General features: G+C 46.4%; 1 protein-coding gene across 5 annotated transcripts in view; it reads right to left on the bottom strand.

Moving 5' to 3' along the window:
• The window catches only part of HEG1 (heart development protein with EGF like domains 1), a 56,251-nt gene that overhangs the window by 6,772 nt on the left and 29,336 nt on the right, over nt 1-20,143 (bottom strand). For all 5 annotated transcript variants that reach the window (XM_069780924.1, XM_069780921.1, XM_069780922.1 and 2 more), the window contains exons 12-22: nt 19,779-20,120; nt 17,418-18,782; nt 15,045-15,164; nt 13,315-13,409; nt 11,950-12,008; nt 11,327-11,487; nt 9,405-9,539; nt 3,894-3,936; nt 3,745-3,782; nt 3,114-3,201; nt 1,485-1,659 (exon numbers count right to left, since the gene is read on the bottom strand). In XM_069780924.1, the coding sequence (XP_069637025.1) occupies nt 1,485-1,659; nt 3,114-3,201; nt 3,745-3,782; nt 3,894-3,936; nt 9,405-9,539; nt 11,327-11,487; nt 11,950-12,008; nt 13,315-13,409; nt 15,045-15,164; nt 17,418-18,782; nt 19,779-20,120 (2,621 nt within the window). The remainder of the gene's footprint in view (nt 1-1,484; nt 1,660-3,113; nt 3,202-3,744; nt 3,783-3,893; nt 3,937-9,404; nt 9,540-11,326; nt 11,488-11,949; nt 12,009-13,314; nt 13,410-15,044; nt 15,165-17,417; nt 18,783-19,778; nt 20,121-20,143) is intronic.

The following is a 20,143-nucleotide window of genomic DNA, read 5'->3' as shown; positions in this document are numbered from 1 at the left end:
CACTAATGATCTCTATAACCTAGAATGATTTTTACTGTGGGAGTTATGCATTGCCTGAAGGGATGATTCTGATGCAATTGTTTCGACATCTTGCCAATTAGCAGACTTGAAGTTTACCTGACTCCACCAAGTGCAGACTAAGTGCACAGTTAATTTTTAATCCAAGAGAATTGTGCTGATGAGCTCAGGTATTGAAACAACCCTCGTGAAAAGGATATTGTCCCAGAGCCATCCTTTAATGAAATGCTTCTAGAAAATCAAAGTTAGTCTCCTGCTTTGAGTATTACCTGGGAGCACTTCTCTCCCCATTAACAGGCACATGAATTATAGGTCAAATACAAAGTGGTCCAACTTTCCTTTCTCTTCCCTTCTTTTACTTAAGCAAATCTCCTGGGGACACTTGGTTGAGGAGCTTTTATGTCTAAGACCAAGACTGTACAATCCTTTCACCCAGTAAACAATATCAAGCCACCTGGTTTGATCTGTTACAGAGCAGATCCATGCAAAGCCCTCATCACCTACTGCTTGCTAAAAAGCTCCCCTTTCTAGTTGCCAGCGTAATAGAAGTCTTAAAAAATGTTTAGGAAATGCATTTTCATTTCCAAATCTCTCATTCTTACTGGAAGCAGGAAGGAGGATTATCTCCCCTCATGCTGTGCAACCCAGTAACTTGCTTACTGGAAAACTTAAAATACAAGCCAGAAAAAAAAGTATTGCTCGCTGCTCTCTGCTCTGGGAAGCAGGAGTCCAGAATGTGTGATTTGGGTGAAATCCTGCAACCTTCACTCACATGAGTGACGGGCACACACCTTAGGTACATCCAGTATGTTGCTGTAGATTAGTGACAGATGATACACCAGCATCACAGCTCTGGATACAGACATTAGCAGACGGTACTAACCATGACAGCAGGTCTTGTGCTTGCGTCTCTCTGTGCCCTACACAGCCTATTACTCCTCCACCGCTTCTTCCCTGCCACTTGTTCCCTCAGAGCTGAAGGAATGCTCCTTATGCACCCTTCCTGCTGCAGGAAGGGGCCCGTACCCTGGAGAGGGGAGGAGTGGAAGAAAAGAGGAGTCCTCAATCACCAGCGTCTTCCCATCTTGGGGTGAAGTCCCGCAGGCAGAGGTCTCAGCCTTCCATCATCATCAGTGGTGGTAGAAGGGAGAAAACTACCCACAGGGTTCCCTAGCAGTCCGTCCAAAAACCTTTAACTATCCTTCTTACTCTAGGATTGGGCTTTTGGGGCATCTACCAAAATGTTCCTAGACATTTCCCTAGCACTCTTCCTAATGACATCTCTTTGTGATATTCACCACGTGTAATAGCTAGAGCTCATAGGACTCTCAGTGCCTTGCTGTCTATGGAAGTAATTTGCTTTGCTCTTTTCTTTGGCAGGCAAGGGATCTGTACTTCCAAAAACAAAGGAATGTGCCTTTCCTATATGAGGTACAAGGGGTAATAGTTAAGCTACAGATAGATACCGAATAATACACATCTGTCATCTGCAACAGGTTCTTGGTGCTTCCATTCTCCTGCATCTCGATGGTCTCTCTGCCCCACTCCTGTGCCCGGGGGTTCTTTGGATATTCAGCATATGGTGACATCTGGAAATCCCCACTCTTGAAAATGAGTTTACTTATGTCATTTTTATTCTTCCTGTTTATAAAAGAATGAAGGTAAGTGAAAACATACAACTCATCGTGCTATCTTGTATGCAATTCTGATATGATCTCAGGATATTTATTTCCTGTTATGAACCTTGACTGGGAACAAAGATCACCTCAGCAGGGCTATAGTCCAATCTTCTGCTCCAAGGCAAAATCAGGTATGAGGTCAGATCATGCTACTCAGGGCCTAATCTGGTGGGATTTGAAATCTCCAAGGATGGAGATGGCATAACCTCTCTGAGCAACCTGTTCCACTGCCTCACTATCCTCTTGGTGAAAGAATTTTTCCCTACATTCAGTTTGAACCTCTCCGTTACAACTTACGCCTGTTGTCTCTTAGTGTGTGTTCACCCAAGTCAATGAAAAAGTCACAGATATCTAGGAAGAAAGGAAAACATATGGGAGCCCCCATGCTATTCAAGTCTCCAAGTGCTTAACTACAGCACTTCTAGGCACGATGTTAATCCCTAAGAAGGAAGACTTGCAAGGGGCTGGTCAGAATGACACCAAATGCCCCTACATGACTACCATGTTGTACGAGTGGACTTTGGTGACACTTCCAGTTCAGAGTACCCTCCAGGAAGTCACATAACCTGCCAAAGGCCAGGACTCATGAGAAGATCAGTCCATCCCTGCAAAGATCTGCACTCTGGGGCCTGGAGGTGTACTGGCCATCATACCTCCTGGCTGGGGCTTGCTGGCGTCCCCCTGGCTCAAAACACGCGGGAACGAGCACACGCTGCTGTGCCAACCAGACCACTGCCACATCTGTGTTACTGATAAATCCAGCTGCTGACTTTAATTGGAGAGCTTTGAAATTCTCAATTTGGGGGCTGGAATGGGGAGGACAGAGTGCTACTGCAAGGCAGCCCTTTTCATGTTATATAAATCATGAAGTAGAGCTTCCTTGGCAAGAACATCTTGCCTCTAGTCCGAAGCTACCTGCTGGTATGGGAACTACATGCGTACATGTGTGCATGCGTCTGAGAGGGAGAGACACAGAGTGAGAGCGCATGCAAGACTTGTCCATAAAGGAAAATGAAAATAGCCTTAAATACACTCAAACACCACTTGAACAATGGCCAGCAACCCCTCCTGTTGCCTAAACTTCTCCTTTCTACTTAGCTTGCATTTTTGGAGACTGCTCCCTGGCTGCCTTACAGCTCTGAGCTCCTTTGCCTCTCCACCCTTAGAGGACATGATTGCCAGGTGCATCCTTAAGAGACACCCAGTTCAATTTTTTAGCCTGGTTGCTGGCAAAAAAAGATATGCCCCAAATGAAAGCACAAGGTAATACTTCAGTATTTCTGATTAACCCACTTGCTCAGCTATCCTATGTCTTCGCTTATGTTTTGGTCCTTCAGGGTTCATGTGTGGAGCACTAAGTGTGGTGTAACCCACTGAGAGGACACCACGCGAGCCAGGGCTGGTGGCAGTACCTACCGGCAGCAAGTGACAATCAGTGCTATGCCCATGATAAGCAGAAGTCCCCCTCCTGCAGCCGCGATCACCACAGTGATGAGCTGATACGCTACAGATGGGAAAGAAAAAGATTCACTTAGAAACAGCCATGTGGTTGTAAATACTAATGTAAACATATCCACAGTCCTCATGCAAAGGGATTAACTGTTTATTTCCCATCTTCCCTCCCTCTGTAAGCAATACTGCCTTAAATTTTCAAGTGAAATGAATGGAGTGGGTGATGTCCTGCTGAAGGAAGAACAAGCTCTTGTTTGCCTAGGGAATGGATTTCTTTCACTGACAGAGCAGAATAATTCAAATCATATTTCATGGATTCAACTTGAATATCTTGCTACAAGAGTGCCCACTATATGTTCTATCGTGACAGACTATCCGGAGAAAGGAGATTGCCTATCCTTAGGAGATAATATTAAGTCAACTTTGTCAAAGAAGGTCAAGAAAATAATTTTCAACAGAAATGAAGGGAAAAAAAACCACTGACAAGAGTAGCGTGTACCTACTGCATTTTAGACATAGTTATTTGCAATTACTTGTTTCAAATTTCCCATTTCTGACGCTGCGGAGATTAAAAGAAACAAAACTCAGTACTTACGGTTTCCACAGTTGAATCCACCTAAGCCAAACGGGCAGCTGGTGACAGAAAACAACAGGGAGTTTCAGCGGCTTAGTTGTGCCAACAGGTCGCCACAGCAATATTAAGAAGGACAGCGGGGTAGGAGAAGGGCACAACAGGCACCATACCTCACACAGGTCTCGTTTTCCAGCTTATATCCATCTTCGCAGGCTAAAAACACAGACGAGAGAAGGGCCATGAGCACCGCGCAGTGGTGCCGGGGAGGCATTTCCCATCGCCGCTTCCCACGGCAGCCTCACCCCAAACAACCCTGCGGACCGACAAGCCGGTCTGGGCCGCTGGCACAGCAGGAACGCGATGCACTCTGACGTGATGCAATATCTCCTCTGGTTTAGGCAAAACACCATGCACTTAAATTCACCTCCAGCTGGCTTTGACGGGACCATTTCAGGGCTTCCCGGCAGAGCTAGCGTGGAGCGTGGCACAGGGTGGGGCAGCTGGTAACGTAATTCCCAGCAGAAACTCTTCTTGCCCAAACCTAAACTCGCTGCACGCTCGTACAGCTTCCCACAAAACAGCAGCGTAAAAACCTGCGAGCGTCTCCAGTTTTTGTTTTGAAACCTCATTTGAGCAGTGCTACTTTAGCACTGATGCACGTTATTAATTACTTTTAAATGTTAGGATTGCAACAAAATGTTATGCAAACACAGCTGGGGTAACCCAAAGTGGTGTGGTATGTTTTGCCTCATGTCACCTTTTTTTCTTCTTTCAAATTTGGAGCTAAATCAAATTTTGAAATATCATACTTTACTATAGAATAGAAATTAAATTTACTAGGTCTAAATAACCCAGAAAACTGCTATGTACAAAATGTTGGTGAAAAACTGAAACCATCGCTTCAAAATAAAATAATTTCTGTGCTTATGGACAGGTATCTGATCACCTGAATTATCTGAGAAAAATTATACTACCCTTCTGATGAACAGCAAAGGTGATGATACGTTGGACATACAATTATGAGCTTCAGATTACTGATAAGATCACCGCTTTTCTCAGCGACAGTCCCACCAGAGCTCCTGCAGATCTGCCTTTTGCAGAGGCAGCGAAGGTGGTCGCTCAAACACCTGAGTACGAGTGACACGGATGGAGTCGCTTTGGGCAGAGGGACAAGCCAGGGCCAGCACATGCAGCAGCCCTTGGGGGTCTGCAAGACATCACCCAGGGGTCTGGGAAACCCCTGCAGCACACTCCACAGGGAATAAAACTAGATTGTTGAGTGAAAACAAAAATGCTCATGGAATTTTTTTTCTCCTCAAACATGATATGCTCAAAAATGGTGAGATAGCAGCTCTCAAGCCCTCTTCTCTCGCTCTCTCACCACAGGAAAATCCCACAGCCAAAAGCTCGGGTGTTCTCTAACCTCAGCAAGTGCAAGGAAATCTGCGGGGAGAGGAGGGGGCTTCCAGCAGACGTTCCAGATAAGCAGCAGCAAAGCCCTCACCTCCTCCTCTGCTGCTCCCAGCACACCAGATGCCTTTTTCCCTCTGGCACAGCCAGTGACTGTATTTTCAGAAACACTTAGCCCAGAAAGGGGAGGAAGGAAGAAAAGAAGGACAAACATGTAACATTGTCCACTAGGACAGGCTGGCAATATCATAGTAAACCAAGAGAGATCACTAGTATTCTGGCTGGATTCAGAATTTTATGGCTCTTCCAGCATCAATAACAAGTGATATTGATGGCAGCAGGGAGCAATGTGACTGTGACCTCCCCCTCATAATACAGGTCACAGAACTTCCCTGAATTTAATTCCAGTTTCAAATCAAATAGTTGAACTGGAGCTACATTTTAGAGAACCATCCAAGATTGATTTTAATATTTTCAGTGACAGACAATCAACCACAGCCCTGGGTCAGATGCTCATAAAGTTAATTTCCCCAGCCATTAAAAACATTCACCTTCTTTCTGGTCCGAATTATCCCAGTGTCAAATTCCAGCCTTTGGATGTTTACTTGCTAGATTGGAAAAGGTTATATGATCACATTTCTCCTCCTCACCGTCAAATCACTCATTTGCCTTTAATAAAGCCAAGTGCACTGAGATCTTTGAGTCTCCCTGGTTATTGCAGCTTTTCTCTGAATGCTCACAGGTTCTCTTTGACCCTTTTGATTTCTGATTCCCAGAAATAGATGTCGCAAGCCCAGGGATAACAAAACTTCCCTTCTTCTGCCTGCCCATGCCCCCTAAATGCACCCAGGGACCATATTAGCCTTACAAGCCAGAGCTGGGGACCTCTTCTTTACCTGCTAGGCCCCTTAGCAGCTCTGCCCAAGTCTCTGCTTTCCAGGAGATGCAACCCACAGTGTGCCTGGCACTCTGCTCTTGGATGCCCTGCCTTGCTTGTGGTCATATTGAAATACTGTTTGCCTATATACCATGTACTAAGCGTCTCATGTTACTCAGCATGTCATTTTCCCCACGCAGTGTGTGGACATAGACGAGTGATGCAGTCACATCATGAATATTGCAGCTCTAGGCACAGACTTGCCGTAGCAACCCGCACCAGCGATGATGGGAGGGCTGATGTCCACGACAGCGGGTCTTGCACCCCTTTCTCTTCCCTCTGTAGCCCCACTACTCTTCCACTACCTCTTTCACTCCATTTAATCTCCCAGAGCTGGGGATGGGGAGAGTAAGGCTCTTTACGTAGCGCCCCTGCTGCAACTCATCATGATGCTTTTTGCACTGGATTTCTTTTTCTCTCTCCAAGATGGTTTCTTTGAAGTCAAGGAAGAGACAAGAAGTAACTGGACAAGAGTTAAGAGCCTCGGTCAACAAACAGCCAGGGCAAAAGTAGTAAATCCCAAAGGATCCTGACTCATTCATAACACCGAGGTATCAGCAAAATAAGACTGGATGGGTTGCTCCTTTCACTCACTAACAAAAGCAGACCAAAAACATTAAGGAGCAAATGTTCTACCAAAGCAAGCCACAAGATCAGCAATGACAAAACCTGCACTGAAGGGGACGGAGGCATCACCTCGACAGCTCGCTGGAGTTGCCTCCTCTAATGAGTGCAGCAGCCCTGTGTACCCCAGCCCCAGCCTGCCGCTTGTGTGTTGGGAAAGCCTGGAGGAGCTTACAGGCAGATCCTGGAGCCCAGCCTAGTCTCACCCCTCAGCCCTAGCCCAATAATATATGTAGGGCACATACACCTTGAGTGGTGTCAAAGCTGGAGCCGTGCCTTGGGCAGGAGCAGCCCTGGGACCCCACTGGCACACAGCTCTCAGGCCTGGAGGTTATAAGGGCAATAAAGAGGAAAAGCAAGGTCCTAAACACGCATCTCTGTCTTACTTAAACGCTCGGTACTTATGTCTTTTCCTCTCCTCACCCTGCCTTTTCCTGCCACTTTGCTTTCTCCTCTGGCATCTTTCCTGCTCCTTTGAACACGCTCCCAGGAGAGCTCGCGCTGTCACACTCACTCGGCAAGCTTTCAAACATGAGCAGGGAACAGAGGAAAGGCTTAAGTGTCAGGGGCCAAGCAAAGCTATCGAGTTGTGCTTTTCTACTCGGGATTCCTTTGCCTTTGCCTTTGCGAAAGAGATTCAGGGGTCTCTTTGGAAACCTGCTTTGCTGCTCCTCGCTTAGCTCCAGAAATGCTCTGTAGTATTAAAAATAGCATGCCCTTGAAAAGCTGGCACATTGGATTTGTGGCCCTGTTTCTAAAACAGCCCTGAAGATACAGGGAAGGTTGAAAACCAGCAACGACCCAGAGATGACGGAACTGCACACCGAGAGGTATCACGGCCAACATGTCAAAACTCCTGTGGCTCAGAGACCCAACCCTTCCTTGGTCCAGGGGATGCTTTTACGAGCATGGCCCAGGGGACACACAGCGCAGGGCAGGACAGAACAATCCCTGGAGGTTGGGGCGGCTGATCCCCTGTGCCCCAGCTGCTCTCCCAGCTGCACCCGCCTTCCCACGGGGGAGACCGGACAGGGCAGCACAATAGCCATTTCCCTCTTTGCAAATGCTGTAACTGGAGTTACCGTGCTACATTTTCATGACCCACAATGAGGGTCGGATGCTCAGGAGACCTCGGTTCCTGTTTAGTCACTAAGAGGGCAGAGATTTTCAAAGAGGCTGGCATATTGTATGCTATATTTAGAAAACAGCCCTAAATACCAAATGAGGACCATAGCTTGGCTTTTGAAAAAGCCTTTAAAAATCCCAACCACCTGGGAACAAAGTGATGCTGAAAATCTGTTATCTTGCCGGAGTGTGGCACCATGCAGCCAGTGCCACCCTCATGCCACTACACTGCAGCCTAAATCCTGCATCAACCCTGTCCCTCAGACACTCTCAGGATGGTCAATAAGATGTTTCCTACCGACAGCAGTGAGCTGAAGGTGGAATTGAGGCCTCACTGTGTGCAGATAGGATTTTTTATATTTTGCACAGCAAACAAGACTTGTAAGTACGGAGTAACCACATGTACAAGTTGTTAGATCTCTTAGCTCTCTGCAACCATCGCATCAGAGTGTCTTACAGCCTTTCAGGTATTTATCTTCACAACACTGCTTGGCAAGAGACATGGACAAGAAAAATGGAGTAACTCGCCCTGGTCCGCACCGTTGATGATGATGCAAGAATTGGGCAAAAGCCTCCCAGGTTTCAGCTCAGCTCCCCACTCACTACATAAGCCCTTCTCTGCCTTTCAAGGGTCAATGGAGATGGTCAGTATTTCCTAACAGAAATCCTTCCCCCAACATACAAGATGAAGGGAGAGAAGGAAAACACAGAGGAGCAAGGTTTCGCCTGGAGCCATGACCATGACCTGGGACCCAGAGATGCCCATCTCCAAGATGTCCATCCCAGAGCCTGCAGCACAGGAGTTATTTCCGAGCATATTTTTCTCACTCTCTGATCGGATTTGGAATCAACAAAGCATCTCCTCCTATTTCAACAGCAACCCAGCAGACGCTGCCAGAAGCAATATATAAAGACCACTGCAATTCTTATTGATATGTCATCAGAAAACTGCATTTCTTAAGAAGCCCTGCAACAATCACTGGAACTAGGGAATGGACACCTTGATCCTACAGAAGTCATTTTGACCACTGGCATGCAGACAAAGACCTTGTTTAAAATGTAGCAAAAACTTATTTCATTATCTGAGGAGTAGCTAAAAAATAATAATATAACCCTTAAGCTTAAAATCTCTATTAGGAACCCAGCTGAAAAATAAATTCATAATCATTTTCAGATACTTATTTTAAAAATATTGATGATGTATTAATATAAGCTTGTAAGTTTAAAGCAATTCTCCTAAGTTCGCTGAGAGTTCAGACAAAATCAAAACAGGCAGAGACGCACGTCATCTCTGCTCTGTGCCACTGAACTGGAGGCCAAAGCAGTCGGGCCCCTTTCTGCTTCTTCTCAATCACTGTGACTCACAGCGTGCTCCAGAAAGAGATAATATTATTCCTAGAGAGAGACTGTATCTTCAGCGTCTGCTGAAAAGTCCCCTAACTAAATAAAAGAAACTGGAGCTGCTAATATTTATTCATAGTATTGAGCTTCTTACATGCACAGAGATACACACACACACTCATTTCCACTGGAACAAAAAGTTTAAGCAAAATTCAGGCAACATATGCCACAAAAAGAGCAATACCTCTGCAGGAGTGGTCCATCTTGTTGTATTTGAAGTACCCACTTTTGCATTGGCAGAGCGCGACTCCATCGAAGTCGGTGCATTCAGAAGTTTCCTTGTCGCATTCGGGGTCTTTCTGCTTGCACAAGCTGCCAACTGTTGGGAAGAGGCAGCCAATATCAGCCCAGTACTCTCTGAACCCACCGCTATGCACATTTGCTTTCCCCAGGCATCACATTCAGCTCATGTGCTGCTTTAATCTCTTTTGGTTTTTTTTAAAATAATATTTGTTCCATTAGGATACAGTCAACATTACACAATGTCAGCATTTCTTACGTATCTACCATCATTTGTACAGGCAAATAGAGGGGGCAAGTAATAAATGCTTCAGCTTGGAGGCAGAAGGAGAAATGAAAAAGAAAAACTTGGTTTGGCTCAAGCTGAAACACATTTACCCCCTGAGACAGTTCAACAAATCAATTTTTAAGTTTATAGCAAGCAAAACATTTTGCTCAGCCCAAAACAATTTTTTTTCCATTTCAGTATTAAGCACTGCATTTCTTAATTTTTCAGACAAAGAATTTGTCCTTTGATTTACATTACTATGAAGCAGTGTTTTACTTTATAAAGTCAGATTTGTTACAATAAGTATTCAGCAAAACTATGGGTAAATGATGATAATTGTGTCATCAAATTTACATTTTTGACTGGGAGGTCAGACTAAATGGAATGAACAAATGAAAATATTCATGAGAAATAGGATTTTATGGAAAATATGTCACTCATTTGGCATTGACCTTTTATAAACCTCTCCCTGTTAGATGCCTCATCTTTTTTTTTTGATCTGACATCTTTTCATTCAGTACTTACACAAGAACATAACTTGTTCCTTATTCTGCTTATTTCAAGTCAGAAGTAGACTTTACCAGAAGCACTGTATCAGAGGTAATATCAGGCTAGATATAATCTGAGTCGGTCTACCAAAATAATTTAATGCAATCCGTGGTGGAGTGTGGCTTTAAAATATGGCACATTAAAATAAAAGCACATGCTAAATTTCTCATCTTCATGTTTACTTTGCCAAAACGATCCGAGGGGTTTCCCACTACACCCAGGCTAAGCACTGCCGCCCTTCATCCTCAAAGCCAAACCTCGAAGCCTTGAACGCCAAAGTCACAGAGCTCTGCATGCAGAAGTCTCCCTGCAGGAGCCCATCTTTCAAGGGTGCTCACTCCCTGCATCCTGCAGGTACCTCTCACGCCCAAACCTCCTCTATCACCCCCTTGGAAAGGGAGGACCAGGAGGCGCAGGGCACGGGGCCGCCAACACAGATAGGGTCCACCTGGAGAAGGTCCTGCACAACACTGATGTACTTCTCCAGGTCTCTCTGTGCCACAACCATATTCCCCTTCAGCAGGTAGAAGATTGGTACAGAAATCAAAAGCTTTTAATTGTGAACCATTTTTACACCCTGCAACATTGAAATTGGGCAGGCAGGAGAGCGCAGGTCCCCACATAGATTCCAGCAGCTCGAATCAACTTCAAGATTCCAGCAGCTCGAATCAACTTCACCGGGGGGTTTTGTCTTTTGGCTTTCATGCGGTTTCCCCGACCGTGCGGGTGGAATTAAGACTTATGGGGTTTTGATCTGGCCGGGGCCCGGTGTCACATCCCAGAGATGAAAGGCTGCCCTACAATGCCTCTAATCCTGTGCTGTGTGATGTTTTCACAGAGAGGCAGATTTCTCACACATGTGTTGAAGATAAGGCTTGATATCTGTGTCGCTTTTGTACTGCGAGGCTCTTAAGATGACTGCCATTTAAATAAGATAAAAAAGATTCAGAGGGGTTTTTCCAAACGCCAAAATCTTTCTCCCCCTGTTATAAAAGAAGCCAAATAAAACATCCCTTTCCCCTCTCATCACAGTCCCTCCAGATATTTACCTCTGTGGAGTGGTTTCAGGCTGGAGATGAATTGGCAGGCTTCGGTGGGGGATTTGCAAGCTCGAATGTAGCTTTTCACGCTGCTGACAATGTCGTAGAAAGTCACGTTGGATGCTAAAGAGAACGTGGATTGCACTGAAACATGCACAAAATTTGCCTCCCTAACAGAAAACAAAACAAAACAGCCCTGAGTACCACGGGTCAGTCTGATGTCATCGTCAGCACCTTATACATAGGACTCTTATTAAAGCAAGCGATGCTTATCACAGACACAATATTACATACATACTGAAACAGCCACGCATTGTAACAGACCTTAAAAACAAGACAAACTTACACAGAGAGGTAAATTTGGGGCTGGAAGGGGTGCTGGTAGCTCACGTTGAAACCAGCCATAAATCCCTCCTTTTGCCAGCTCACAAGCCCGTCCCCAGGCCGCTCAGGCCCCGAGAAGGGTACCAGGAGAGCTGGGCAAGGTGGTCAGGCATTCCCCACGCCCTGCGCTGCCGCTGGGCCAGATTGAAGCAAATCCAGCACTGACTCAAAATGGAGAACGTGGATCTGAAGTTGAACATCCCAAACAATCGAGTTTCTCATTCTTCCCCTGGTAGCCTTAGCCTTACCTGGTCGCCTTAACGGTGGAGTGGTGGTACCCTGGCAAGCCCGACAGTGATGCATTGAGCTGCAAGGAAGGAGAAAGCAGCTGTTAGTGTCCTGGGAGATGATGGAGGGAGGCAGCCCAGCGGGACGCAGCACAGGACAGCCCTCCTGGGTCACCAACACCATCCCCTGCATTCGCCAGAGCTGCCTGCTGAGCCTGAGGGGGTTCTGAGCATCCCAGCAGTTCATCTGCTCAATAAGAAAGATGCGCCGTCCCGTTGCTAGCAAGGGACGGCCAAAGTCACCATCACGCAGCCTTGGACAGGAACGACGACCTGGGGATTTTGACGCGAGCATCTGCCTGGAGCCCCACTGTGCAATGACTGCAAAGGCCAAGGATGAGCCAGAAGCCAGTGGGGACAGAGCCCCGTGCGAGGCCGAGCTCAAAGCGGCACCCTTGGAGACTGCACATCTTCCAATGAGCTTCCCTCCCCCTGGATCCGCGCAGTTGTTTATGTTCACTCCTCAGCACAAGCCGTGCAGGCAGCATCAAGGCGACTCACCGCAGCTCCCCCCTCCTTTGGCAGCATCTCCAAATCACCTACTCCAAAAAGAGCTGGGATGAACAGCAGCCAGCCCAGGAAATGCTAACAGGACAAACTCATGCATGCAATGATCTCGCTAAAAAGTGCATAGAGATGTACCTATCCCCAGCCCAGGGGTCTTTTTGGAGCAACGCATGGCACAGCATATAGGGAAGCCACCAGATCAGCCAGAGCTTGCTCTCAACTGACCGAGGGCCACACGGTCGCGATAGCATGGCTGGGAAACTCCACCAAAAGGAAAGTATGTTTGGGTGGGTGCTGCTGCTGTGCTTCATCCCGTAGGGTTTGGCTAAGAGCAAGGTGGCATCACCTGCAGTCCAACCCACCCCAGCACCTGTGAGATGTACTGATGAACGGTGAAGCCCAGAGTTACTGTTTTAATGTTTGACCTTGGAGGAGCACTAATGCCCTTTTGAGGTCTGGAAAAGGTGATGCAGCCACAAGACACTGGGAAAAGATGGAGGCTATAGAAGCGTGAACCCAGACACACCACTTCATGAAAAAGGCTTCAGGATTTTCTGGGCAGATGTGCTGTCTTAAGCCCCATAGGAGCCAGATCACTCTGCTGCTGTCTTGACAGCCAGGGCAGGGCAGGGGAGAGAAGCGTGCTGAGATTTAAAAGTGTACATGTCACCAGTCCTACTTACACCAGACCAGGATGGTTCAACGACTAAAAAAGCTAAATCCATGCTACAGAGTCTTGTGGCTTCCCGTGACAACCGTAAGAGAAGCGAAGGGGACCTGTCCCATCAGCATTGCCAAAGTCCTGGCAAGGACACTCACCATTGACAGGATTTCACCCTCGACGTGGACGAGCTCTGCATACTTCCCATGGGTAATATTAAGTTTCAGGGGGACCTGGCCGATAAATATTCTTACTAAAAAGGAGAATAAGACAAGTTAGTCGGAACATATGTCTCTGTGTCATGTGTAGCTGTGGTTTCACCTGCCTTACGTGAGAGACTGTCTGCATGGAAAACTCCTTCATGCAGCGAACAGAAAACTCACATCTGAGAGTCACTGCCCCAATAAAGCAAAGTCTCAGCCTTCAGATTTTTCCCAAGGGTTGCTGCGATGTTCCTACAGCCCCAGTCAAATTCCAGAGCTCAACGCTGCTGAACAGCCAGCATTTCACCGCAGTGTTCCTACATTGCATATAGAAACACAGACTAATTTAAAAGGACCCCCGAACACAGAGAGAGCTGGGTAAACTTAGTTACAAGACAGTTCCAGGTACCAAAGCTATTTATAATAATTTGGGGTAAACGTGTCAAATCTCTTACCCCTCCCTGCAATGGAAAGAAAGCAAATCAGCAAGTCAAAATAAAGCACTGTAGAAAGGACATTTTCATTTTTCAAATTGTTGGACAGAATGAGCAAAGACATTTGAAAAGAGGTCCAAAAGATGCATTTTTCCATGCTTAGATTCATATTTGATTCATGGCAGCAGAATGCAATAATCCGAGTTGTCCAGACTCGAAGAGATAATATCCCTAAATCTTGTATTAAGTGTCATGAGATACTCAGTGGAAATGAGAACTCAGAGCTCCAGTTTTATGTTCTGCCAGAAAAACAAATACAGTTGCAGATAACATTATAAAGCCTCCAATTCTTTCCCATTTTTTCCCATCCACAGAGCCTATCTTCACCACAAATTTTATACCAGACAGTTCTAACGTAACAACTCTGGGTAAAAATTAGATGAGAATCACCTTCACAGTATTTATATAAGCTGCCCGTATCCCAGTTCAAGGCATAATCAAAACAACTCTCTAAATTAGAAGCTGACACATTCCAACTTGAAGAAATGTTTCAAAACACCCTTCAGGGACACCTCACCCATGTTTCCTTAGCAAAATTTCCATGCTTCTAATCCTCACTGATTAAGGGTCAGAAGAAACTCTAGCAAAACAAATTCCCCTTTACAATGGGACATTGTAAGTCCTCGAGATTGAGAGTCCTCTAATAGAAAGGAAGGGGTCAGAACCTGAGTTCCAACTAATAACTGTGCTGCATGAAAAATGCTAAAGGTACGAAACAAGACCTTGATCTTACAAAGACTTTCACGGCTGCTTAATTTTCTGCACATGGCTGATCCCGCTGAAGCCAGGTTACACAATAGCCCCACTCACTTCTCCCAAGTCAAGCACCGTCGCCTGGGTTTGCAGGGCTGGGAGCTACGATAAGCTGCTGAATGCTTTTTGGGAGTTGTAAAACACATTAGGAACAGAAGGGGCACATCTGTCCTTACTAACAAGCCTGAGCCCCCCTCTCCGTGGCTGTGTTTTTAAGAAACCCTCAGCTATCACTGTGCCTGCTCCCCACGGCAGCCCAACACGACAGGCATTAGACGCTGCACTTGTATAAACAGTAAAAGGCTCTTGTTAAAAGTGGTGGTTGGGAGGAACAGTAAGCTCCCAAAGTAGTCTGAGCCTAGGTTAATTTATTTTAGAAGGTTACAGATAATTATTTCCATCTTTTTCTCCCCTGGTTTTTCACTTTTGTTTTCTTACCTAAATTGCACTTTCCTTTTTCCAGCTCATATCCAAGAGGACACTGACAGATATAGGAGCCACGGGTGTTGTTGCAGGTGGCCAGCGCAGGACAAGGGTTGGAAAGACATTTATCCACATCTACAAAAGCAGAAAAAAACCCAGGCTGGAGTTACAGAATCACAAAAATCATCAACCGTTGGGCTAAAAAAGATCAGCTTGGCTCCTCTTCTGTGACCCCCTGAGCATTATCAGATGCTTCATTGCATCATTTGCACTTACTATTTAGCCTGTTCTTAATTATTCCGTTGGAGCTGAAAGAATAAATACAAACCACTTTCTTGTGAGTATTCATTCAAAAGCCCTCGGGATCCAGTGTTGATCCATGTTAATGTGAACACCCAGCTTGTCTGCAGCACTGCTTATCTGCAGATCTCAGGGTGCTTTTCAAAGACAAACAACCCTACAGTCATGGATGGAGAGACCGAAGAAGGGACCTCGACAGACAGAGCTAGACACGGGAGCACAGGCTCCTTCACCAAACTCCTGCCCTTTTCATCCAAGCCCTGTTTCCATGATCCAAAGCTAGTGCTTGAACAGTGATGCGGTCTGTAGGTTACCCAGTGATGGTGGAGGCACACCTGGCTGCCCTCACCTCCTTTACCGGGGTTGCAGCCTCCTCCGTGCCGGGCTGGGGATGGTCACAGCAGCGATACCTGTCTGTGCCAGCGCTCATAATGCACTTCCCGCTGGGTGAGCAAGGGCTTAGGAAGCAGACACCGACTGTGAAATATGGAGTATCAGGGGATTAATGACTGTAGGCTCAGATGCTTCGTAGGTTAGCCAACTCCAACTGCAAATTCTGGAGAAGATAGCCAATACTTCCCTTCTTTGAAAAAAAACCATGTCCTGGTGAAAAATGTTCCTCTTGCTGTGTGTGTGACTCACACAAGCACATATGCATGTCACACATGTGTGCGAGGGCAGACCACAGGCAGGGCTGTGGACTTGTCGGCGACAAAGTGCTACAAGACAAGCAATACAGCTTACACACCACTCGTACCTACTTTGCGGCTGCTGCCAAGCACTGCAGCAGAGGCAGGAAGGATGGGCTTTGTGGTTAAAGCAAAAAGCACAAGAGCCAAAGCCGTGCGTGTATTTCTGACAGTGCCGCGATCCCCTCTGGCATCACGCAGGCCCTGCAGACCAGACAGTCCTGAGCTGACCTCTGCGTCAGGACACACACCATTTGACGCAATGTCCGTGTCTCGACTAGCCTGGCATAGCTACCTCAGCATCAGCGAGAAGGAGATTTTGCTGATCTAAGCAGCCAGAAATGAGTGGGCATATTTTAAAACATTGGCTTTCACTTTGCCATCCTTCAGTGTACGGTGGGGACAAGGGCAGCTTCTTCTCTCACGGCATTGAGTGGCCACGTACAAAGCACCATGTCCAAGGCAGCAAAAGGATCTTTTGCCTTCTGGTAAATGGCAAAACTTGGTATTTAAAGGAAAGAGTAAATTGGCAAAAGTGTGAATCAGTTGGTAAAAGGGATATGTTACCTTAATTTTTCAATTAAAAAAAAATCCAATCCCCTACAGTGAATTTTTTTGCATGAAGCCATAGCTATAATTAAAACTAATCAGCCTGAGGAATAACCTTTAAATACTTAATTACTGGATGAAATATATACTATTTCCAGTATTTCACCAAGATTAAATGCAATTAGCACACACAATATCCCACAGTGGCACGAGGGCCAGGCTCCCGAACTTTAAACACACAGTCGGTTTCCATTCATATAAAACTTTGGTCAATTTATTTATGTGAGAAGATATGGAGCCTGGCAGCGGTAATAAATGATTGTGACAACACACTCAGGAAAGCTACGGCACATAGCCTACCAGGAAAAGCAACAGGCCCTTGAGTAGGAGATTATTTAGTGGGGTGGGGAGAAAACGACCATAGGTCATTATAACAGAAGTTCCAACACAAATACCAAGTGCTGGCCAACGGCCTTTTCTCATGAATAAGATAGTTATTGATCAATATTGATTGATATTGTCGACCGTTCAACAAATATAAAATGTATCCTATGTTTACCTGGAAGGCCAGTCAACTTTGTTTTCTTAAAATTCTCAAATTTCAGTTTAACATTTCTATCAGAAATGTTCACCAAAATGCTCACCCTCTTCCAGCAGTTCAGCTTGATTGCTAAACCCTTAGCATAAAAATACCAACATGGAGACCGAGTTCTTATCCTCAAACGCTGCTGACCACAGACTTGTCATACATACGTACATAACCCTTCAAAGACCCTTAGAGTGGCACCCAGGTGTTCCTAGCCCCCTTGTCCCCAGCCCCACCACTGATGAGCACCATTAGACATGTTACCTGTTGCCGGAGACGACATCCTCAGCCTGGCTGTGCTACTCGACAGAGGAACAGTGGTTGATTTGGTAGCAGGCAAAGTAGTTGCCATGCTTACAGTGGTCTTGCTGGTTGGAGGGGCTTCAGAAGGACTCGTAACAGGGATGTTCTCCTCGGTGACTTTACCAGGCCTTGCAGTGGTGGGATCCACAGCTTCTGTGCTTTCACCAGTGGTATACACGTGCTTAGTGGCAGCTGGCGTTTGAGCCCTGTGGGCTTTCACAGTGCTAGCACCACCTGGGGTTGGCTGGCGACTGGCCAGTGTTGTCAGCACAGGAGGATTCGCCGTGGTCAGTGCTACCACAGGGACGGTGACACTGCGGTTTGTTGCGCTTGGTGAGGGACTAAGGGGACCACCCGTTGGCCCAGCCCGCGGGACATCGCTGGCTGTGGTGAGCAGCGGCGTTGCCTTCCCAAAGCTGCCCCCCTGAGCAGTGGCAGCTCTCGGCAAGGCGGTCTCCGTTACCGTTGCGGGAACGGACACGGACATGATGTGTCCACCAAGCTGCTCTGTGGGTGCTGTAGGGAGAGGAGACCCAGTGGAGGTGAAGGCGGTGCTGTTTTGGGGCTGGTGCGTGACATTGTGCTTGTTGGAACCTCTGGGAGAGCTCCCAGCCACGGCGGCTGTGGAGGGCACCCGCCTGACCACAGTCGTAGCTACAGAGGTGCTTGCTTGATCACTGTCGTTGGACTGCGAGACAGAGGATGGTGACGAAAACAGAGGCAGTAAAGATGCTAGTGAATAAGATGGGGAAAGCAATGAGGAAGTGGGCAAGGAGGACGACAAAGCCTGCAGAGGGGGGGAAGATGCCATCACAGAGGATGAGAGTGGCTCAGATGATTCCGATGATGTAAACAGATAAGTTGGTGGTGGTGTTGATGACAGCGAGTGATGCAGTGATGACGGTGAGGAAGAGGCTGGAAATGCTGATGAAGATAGAGATGGTCTACCAGTGGTCAACAACTCAGAGTCAGTGTTGAAAAGAGTTGTATTTTGTACGCTGCCTGCAGAAGCAGAAGTCAACGGTTTGGAAGAGTGTACCAGCAACGGCTCTGTAGATGGTTCAACAAAACTGCCATCGCTGGATACGTTGCTCCTCCTGTCCTGCGCCACAGAAGATTTTGATGAATCAGAAGGGCTGGAAATTTCAGCAAAAAAGGTGGAGCTTTCTGAGGAGTCAGCAGAGGTGCTGCTATTCGAGATAGACAGAAGGGTCCTTTCTCCTCCTCTGGTATATGTGGTTGAAATGTATGTGCCGTCCGTATGAGAAACCGAGGTCCTTTTCTCAGCATCAATGCTACTGACTGGCTGATGGCTACTTGAAAAGCCTGGAGTAAAAGGACAAAATATATTAGAAAGACAGAGTAATATGAAAGTATTTTGATGTCACATTAAAATCACTTGCTAAATACATAAAATGTTCTTGTCAGTGAACTGGTCCATGCTCTTCTAAAAATTTAGAGCACCATCCAAGCATGGATATTGAATTAGGAGACTTCTGCACTCCTTAACTGATTCTAAAATGATGAACTCAGACAGACAAAAGGCTCCCGTGAAACTCGTAGTTTTCTAAAACACTGTTCTTCCAGTATTGCTTTTCTAATGTGACTAGGCACTTATCGTTCCATGATATTTTGTGGCAAGCTAAGCAGGAAAAACCATCTGTTCCCTTTATCACTCAGAATTTATGAAATTCATATCCTCTCCCTCTCATCCTCCACTCCCAACTAAAGAATATCCATCTTCTTCAGTCGATTTGTTTTTAGACACAGTGAACTTCATGCCTCTGCAGGATGAAATTATTACATTATGTTAATTTGCAGCTTATCATGAACTCATTGATTGAAAACTTTGCAGTCAGGAAATCCTAAATGAGTAGCACATCAGTCTGCAAAAAAATCAGATTATTTAGCATAAAAGGTGCAGTCAATCTTCTAATACGAATTTCAGGATGTACAGCTACGTTCATCAATCTCTAAAAATAAAAAATAGGGTATTGATAATTTGGTTTAATTCTAGAATTGACTTAGGTCATCGTGAAACATTTCTGAAAGCATCACCCAAAAGAACCCGGTTAGGATGAAAAAAAATAATGCGGCCATCAAAACAGAAGAGTTTCCCTGCTCAGGTTCACGGCTTCACTTCTGGAATGATTCCCCAGCTGGGTGGGGTCTGGCTTTGAGTCCTTTGACGAAAACAGCCCCCTGAGTGAACCCGCAGGTGGCATCACGTGTATTAATGAATGAGAACTTTGTATACAACATAGATAAACGCAGGACAATGTGAACTTCCCCCTCCCAAAATGTACACCGGGAGACACTAACTTGTGAGATCGTTTTGGAAAGAAGAGTAAGTAGGTATCTTGGAAGAACGTGTGAAGAGCGTCTCCGTCGCAAAGCCCGCGAAGCCCCCACTGCTGGTGGAGGTGTTGGCTGTCCGGCTCTGCTCCGCTGACGCAGGCTGAGCCGGCCCCGGGGAGCTGGTGGTTTCGGCGTAGGAAGCGGAGCTCTCCGTGCCACCGGCCAGCATGCCATCCGTCACCGAGTGCAGCGTCCTTTCTCCACCGCCAGCAGACGTGGATGAACTGTACGCAGGAGGAGTGATGGAGCTGGACATCCTTTCCCCAGCACTCGAGCTGCTTAGGGAGTGATGGCTGCTGCCCACGGCTGGAATAGGATCAAAAAGCAGG

This window comes from Haliaeetus albicilla, chromosome 4 (genome assembly GCF_947461875.1).
Source record: "Haliaeetus albicilla chromosome 4, bHalAlb1.1, whole genome shotgun sequence".
Taxonomy (NCBI): Eukaryota; Metazoa; Chordata; class Aves; order Accipitriformes; family Accipitridae; genus Haliaeetus; species Haliaeetus albicilla.
This window is presented reverse-complemented; position numbering and strand designations above follow the sequence as displayed.